This window comes from Macadamia integrifolia, chromosome 14, assembly GCF_013358625.1.
Source record: "Macadamia integrifolia cultivar HAES 741 chromosome 14, SCU_Mint_v3, whole genome shotgun sequence".
NCBI lineage: Eukaryota > Viridiplantae > Streptophyta > Magnoliopsida > Proteales > Proteaceae > Macadamia > Macadamia integrifolia.
The window spans coordinates 7,964,396-7,971,587 of record NC_056570.1 but is presented as its reverse complement, the minus strand read 5'-3'; the positions used below and the strand labels follow the sequence as shown (position 1 = coordinate 7,971,587).

At 38.3% G+C, this 7,192-nt stretch overlaps 1 protein-coding gene across 1 annotated transcript; it reads left to right on the top strand.

The window, feature by feature from the left end:
* The first annotated feature begins 1,195 nt into the window (after window positions 1–1,195).
* LOC122061751 (UPF0496 protein At4g34320-like) lies at window positions 1,196–1,882 on the top strand. The gene has a single exon (XM_042625197.1). It carries the CDS (start codon window positions 1,196–1,198, stop codon window positions 1,880–1,882), a length of 687 nt encoding a protein of 228 aa, XP_042481131.1.
* The last annotated feature ends 5,310 nt before the right edge of the window (window positions 1,883–7,192 follow it).

The window sequence follows — 7,192 nt, the reverse complement described above, 5'->3', positions numbered from 1 at the left end:
TGTAAGCAATCCTTATTTGTGCATATGCTTGACTCCAATGATTACACTCTCTGAAATGTAAATGTTTCAATCCTCTACAATTGAGGAATAAAACACACACACACACACAATGTGGGCTATCAAGGAAGGGCTTTCTTGTCTAGCCACCAAGATGACCAGGTTCCCATTTATAAGATGGGTAAAACCGACTGAATCAAACCAAAAAGCCACAGACCAAACCAAATCCAAGTCTCAGTGTGGAATATTATAATCCCAAAACCAAAATCGAAACCGGTATAAAATTTGGACCAAAATCAAAATAAAATCCAGAAGAATCTGAAACCAGCATAAGACTAATAAATAATGAGGTTTTACATAATTTTGCATAAATTTACATGGTATATCAAACATAGATCAGATGAAAGTCAAAACCAACCTGATTATAAATTGATACAAGACACCAAAGCTGAACCAAAATCGATATTTCCTTATTGGTTTGATTTTGGTTTAACCATTCCACACCAAAACCAACTCAACCCTAATCAAAACCACATCAAACCGACCGATTGACCCCCCTAACAACCCATGTATATGCATATTATGAAACACCCTTTCCACTGTGTATGAATTCCATCTAACTATTAAAAAAGTTGTTTCTCTTTTCACCTTGGATGAAGGAATAGATCCTTACATAATAAATCTCATCTTTTGTTCATACATCATATGAATATCTTTGAATCTCTTGGATTATTTTTTTATTTTATTTTTTCTTGGGTCTTAGTTATTAGAAGAGGGATCTACACAACTACACCCTAAGCATCTCCCATGCCAAGTCAATGAACACAAAGGAGTGCCTCATGATTAATATATGGACCTAAATGGTATGGGTGGAGAGAGAGAGTGTGAGAACTACAATGTGTACATCAGTTTTTTTTTTTCCCTCTCATAGTATTGCCAATTGCGAATCAGTCGAATAACCCAGGCCTATCTAATCTCAGATGGGCTCAGGTTGATAGGGCCAAACTTACACCTGTATTGAACAAGCACGTGTTTATCCTTTGTATTGAATTAGGTTCCAAGCTATCAAATTCAAATAACAGCCAATGGAGGGTACGGAGTTGAGGCCTTCTCCTTCAAACATCTGAAGGAAGCCATTAGTTACATGCACGAGAGAAACAAAGAGATCGTCAAAATCAAGTTATACGTGAAGGAGAAAATGGTGAAAAATCAAGAACTCTACGAGCTGGTGGTGAACTACTTAAACTTCCTTGTTTTTCTGGAGGAAGACCAAAGGAAACCCCAAGAAATCCAATTGATCATTAGCACTGCACATGGACATTCAGAAGAGGAAGAAAGCACAGACAATGAGAATGTCCTAACCCATTTGAATTTGATTACCCTGAAGGAGATGTCAAATAAGCTGCAGGCTATAAACAATAAACTTCATAAGAAACTGAAATCTACAAAGAGGTGGAGAAAAGCTTCAAGAATGGCTTTCTGTATAGCTTCTGCTGTAGTTCCTATCACTTCCATGATAGCACCTCCTTTTGTTGCAGCCACATTACAGTCAATTTTAGCATCTATTGGCAAATGGGTTGACTCATTTTGGAAGAGAAAAGAGAACACATTGAAAGAGCAGAAGAAGCTAATTAGATTAATGGATCTAAACAACCATGTTGTCATGCAGGACTTGGGTTATGCCAACCATTTGGTGGATGAAAAGCATGAGTGTCTACTTAAAATGGCTGATTTGGCTGTCATTGAAGAGGAGACAGTGGAGAAATTGGTAGGATTTCAAAATGCAATTGGGGAATTATGCAAACAAGTTCAGAAGTGCTGCTCCAACATAGGGAATGCAAGGAAAGAATTTCTGAGAAGCATTATTAAGGATCAATACAAGTGAAAGCTTCTTAATGTGCTCTTTGATATGTTGATGCTTTTATTTGTTGGTGAATGCTATACTCTCTTTGTGCCTCCCCTCCCCTCCCCTCCTCCCCTCTCCCCTTCTCTTCTAAGTTGTAGTCAAAGGCACATGGGCAAGATCAATACGTAGACCAAAAAATACAAAATAAAAGTTTGTTATTTGAATTCGGTTTCTATGCTTTACATTTGAGTTTTCTTTTAAATTTCCTTAACTATATGTCTTGGATATATTGATATTTTACCTCAAAAAAGAACTTTATTAATATTTTCCTTTGGGGAAAGGGAGGGAGAAGAGGTGGTTTCCTTTGTATGATTTGCTTGTGGATTTTGCATTTGGAGAAAAAGCCACCAAATGGATGGCCATAAGATTGGAAGGGTTATGAAATTTGATACTTTATGGAATCAACCTCATGGTCAATTTTGTATCCAAACATGATTGATTTTTTTTCGTACAGAATCAACTATTTATTGCAATGTCTCAATAAACATAAGCACGTAATGATTTACATAGCCCATATAGCCCATATAATCCACAAATACTTTTGGGCAAAAGACAAAATTTGTGGAAGAATTAGTACACAATTCCTCAGAATTTGGTATTTCTAAAAATCTGCAGATTACTTGATCAATTGAAGACTCTACATAACGCTATAAATATTGTTCTCAGTTCACTCCTATCCAAGGGTTGAGAACTCGGTAACGAGAATGAGATCGATTAAAGTCAATACGGATCTAGATTGGTCCGAACAGAAATACCTCTGTTCCAATTAAAAAGTCATTTTTGAACTACTTTACCTTTGGATGGCTATGATTTTTCTTATTCCAAACCATATATGGTCTGAAAGGAACAAACGGAAATATGAATGTTTGAAGAGAAATCATTCTTTTGCAGTCAAGGTGGTGTTGAGAAATTTAATTCTTTTTTCCAAGTTAGTTCCAATCAATGTCAAGTCGGTATTGGAGCTTGTATTTTTCAGACGGTTGAAGGTACTGATATCTTCATCAACAACAAGAAAGATTGTTGAAGTAACTTGGCAATGCCCTCCCTTGGGATATTGGAAGCTCAATATTGATGGGTGCTTGCTAGGAAATCCTGGTTGCTCTGGGGCTGGAGATATTTTTCCTGATGACAAGGGGGTTTCCTCTAGGTTGTTCTGAAATTATGAAGGGATTTCTTCAAACTTTGTTGCTGAATTCATAGCTTTTTTTGCTGGTATCAATCATGCAAGATCAATGAATATCCGAAAGCTCTGGATTGAATGCGATTCAATGGCCATCGTAAGGTGCATCAAGAACAAAAAAATTCCAAGAATGTTTCAGCAAGAGTGACGGTATATTAAGAGCTACCTAGATTCTTGTATATGGTATATATCCCACTGCTTCTGTGAGATCAACTGTGTAGCGGACAAACTCGCAAAGCATGCTGCCTCAACTAGATTTTCTTCTACTTGAGAAGTGATTCCATCTTTTCATGTATTTGATATTAACTGGGATGCTCAATTGAGACTTAGATTTAGGTTCTCGTAACCATTTGATTGTATTTTCTTTGGTTGGGTTGCTTTTTCTGCTGATGGCCATGCCGAAGGTAGAAAAGTAGCTCAATAGTTTGTTTTGTTCTCTCATTCTTTAGTCTCAATTATTTATTAATAAAATTTATTGCTGATTCTTAGCAAAAATAAAAAAATAAAAAATATCGATACAATATCCACCGCAAAGTAAGATTGATCAAAATTGATTCTAATCCAATCTGACCAATCCAATCCAATTCCTCAAACCATGCTCCTATTTTGCAAGTAGGCACATTCATTAATTCCAATTTTATAGTTGTTTATTTTTCTTCAATTCTATGCTTCTTTGTTGGGGCCTAGATTGAAAACAACAATGGAAGTTTTATACAACCATGTTGGAAGAATGTTTCGGCATCTGATTTTGACTATAAAAATGTTCAAGCACTACTAGGGGTGCAAATTTGGCCCTGTCAGCCCGAACCCACTTTGGCTTGTCCTAAGTCTGAACGGTGCTTGGGCTGAGATACCCTAGCCATGAGAACGGATCAGGATTGAAACTTCTGATCTTGAGTCAGGGATTGGCCAGGCCAGGGTTTGGGTCTTAGGTCGGGCAATTAGGGTCAGCCTATGTTGACCCTGAGTTAGGTCAGGGTTAATAGGCCCTGGGTAAGAGCCAGGCTGGGCCTGGCCTAGGACCAATTATGGGGACTCAAGGTTGGATTAGGATTTTTAAACACCAAACCCAACCTTGTTGCAGCCCTAGGCACAACCCAAAGCTCAAGAGCTACTGGCAAGATTGTTTTCGACATGTTTTATAAGGATTATGATTGAGGCCCATCATAATTATAATGGGCTTGGAGGCTTTGGATAAGCTAATGTTCGGTTTTGGTTGAGTCTTAATTGGTCCTAAGAATATGAGACCCAATCCAGGATCAAGATCAATGTGATTTCGTAGCCGGAGGGTGTGCTACGTCCTCGGGCGAAGAAGAAGATGTTTCACTATGCAGAAGAGAGATTACATCCAAGCATTGGCTAGAAAGCTTGCCCTGAAACCCTAGCTCGAAAAACCCCCAAAATACAATGACTTTCTCAACAAGCAACAATACATTATATATACTCCAAGTCATGGGTCGACCCATCGGGTCACGGTCGATTCGGTCGAACCATACCAAGGGGGCTATGCCCCTGCACCCCCATACTAGATCAGTGATGGGCTCTGGGCTTTGGCCTATCGGCACAACCCCTCTGCTTCCATCACAGATCTTAGAAAACTTCTCATTCGGGTCACCACCAAAATATGTTGGAGTGGATCAATCTTCAAAATGGGTCAAGAATTCGAGACAAACATAAAAAATCTCCACCTTGGCTTGAATTCTCCTCCAACAAATAAACGAATAGCTAAAATCTTCATCTTCTCCAATAGTCCTCCAAAGGGCTGAACTCAAACACGGCAAATGCCAAGTAAGTTCAAGCAATGCTCGAACTTACCAACACACAAATGCTTAGTCAACATATCAGCTGGATGAGTCATTTAATCATCTATTCTTAGAATACCGATATTCTATTATGGTGTAGTCAGAATTCTTAAGGATGTTTGATCTACTATGGTGTGGTTTCCCCCTCTATTCCTCCTCTATTCAAGAGCTCTTCTCTTGGTAAAAACATAAAGCAAATATGTTGCCTTTGAAAAAGATATAGATGCCCTCGTTTACTTACATTCCATACCATTCTGGATGGAACGTAATCGTAAGTGCTATGAAAATTGTTGCAAGGGACCTAAGATGATTGTGCACGCTACGGTGTCTAATCTTCATGATCTGTCTCAGCTTATTCCTATCCAAATAAAAACAATGACAGAATTGCAGCTATCAAGTTCATTGCGGTTGGTGAGGGAAAAATCATCCTACCAACAAATATCAGAAATGTGTTGTGAAAGTCCTTTTGATGGTTGTATAAAAATCAACATTAATGAGTGCTCTTTGAGAAACCCCAGGCAATTTAGAGCTAGAGGTATTTTTAGGGATAATCACAGTGTCCTGATGCGTTTTTTCTTCTCATATGAAGGTGATGTGGTAAAAATTGACGAGCCAATCTTCATTGCATCTCCTCCAGTAGATCTGCACAGAAGAGAAGATAGGGGAGAGCCGGGTTGGCCCAATGGGGAACTCTCCGATGTCTAAGTCAGATCTTTCCACAGTAGATACTCAAGAGAGTTTTCAGTCAAAAGAAGTGATCCCTCCCCTTGTAAGGGAGCTTACCTTGGTATTTATAGGCTGTTCATGGACGGAGGAAATGAGACATTCGTGGAGAGTCCTGTTAGACGTAGAGTCCTCGAGAGGAATGGCTCTTTGATGCTAGGAATATTCCAAATCCTAGGGCATACTTCGGGAATATTCCCCTTTTATCTCGGAAGTGCAAGTCGTGAGAGGGGTGGATGCCTCTGATGACGTGTAGTGGATAGAGTCCTGCCCTTGTGATCAGGGATTACGTTTCTTGAATGTAGGAGTAGATGAGAGCACGTTTTTGGGAGCGCTGCTTGATCATGCCGAGCCGAGGTGACAGCTCGGCATGAGGTGAGGGCGAGGTAGCAGGTCGGTCCGTGGAGGGGCCGAGGTGACAGCTCAGCATGAGGTGAGGTCGAGGCAACAGGTCGGCCCGTGGAGGGTGAGGCAGCATGTCGGCCCTTGGAGGGGCCGAGGTGACAACCTAGCATGAGTTTTTCAAACGTCCCTGGCCGGGTTGAGGATAGGGACGTATTTACCCTCATCAGAAGGTATTAAATCAAATTTATGGTCTGAGTTTGCTGCTTTCTTTGATGCAATTAAAATTGCAATTCACTTAAAATTATCATGGATTTACGTGGAAAGTGACTCACAAACGGTGGCATGTTGTATTAAAAGTTACCTTAATAAGATCTCTTGGAAGATAACTCATTGCTTTCGTGAAGTAAATATGGTGGCTAACAGGTTAGCAAAACACACGGTGGTGAAAAAAGTTTCCTCAATTTGGGACGTTCCCCCTCAATTCTCTATGCATGACATAACTTGGGATGCTCAAGGAAAACCATGGCTCAGATTTAGTTGAGTTCTAGGGTCTTCTTGTCTATTGATGGCAATGCCGAATATGGATAGGTTGAACTTTTGTTTTTGGTTTTGGGCTGTTCTCAAAGTTGTTTGTATTATTTTATTATTCTTTGATGTAAATTTACTTGCTTATTTTATATATATATATATATATATATTATATATAATACAACTCTACAATTAATTAAAATCAAAAACCCAAGAAGCAACCAAGAACCTATTGCAGGGAGTATCAGTACAAGGGTCTTTGAGGGTTTGCACCTTACCTCTTAATTAAATGAAATGGATTATCAAATTCGATGGATAGTTTCTAGATCTCTTAATTAGCCCAATCACACAGGGCCATGGAAGCTATTCCACCACATAAATAATTTTGAGCTTTTGAAGATATTCATATCTTAAGAATAGTAAGGGACGTAGTTTGGGCAGCTCATGTATTAATAAATGTGTTCTTACAAAAAAAAAGTATTAATTAATATATCACAAACTTCTAAATCTGCGGAGAATTTATTTGGTTTTACCAATAAAAAAAAGGGGAATATATTTGGTTCTATAATATTTTTTAACTACTGTCTCTTTATTTGAATTGACTGTGTAAATGACATCTTTTGGATGTATTTATAATAATTTACAAAAGTAAAAAAAAAAAAAAAAAAAAAAAAAAAAAAAAAAAAAAAAAAAAAAAAAAAAAAAAAAAAA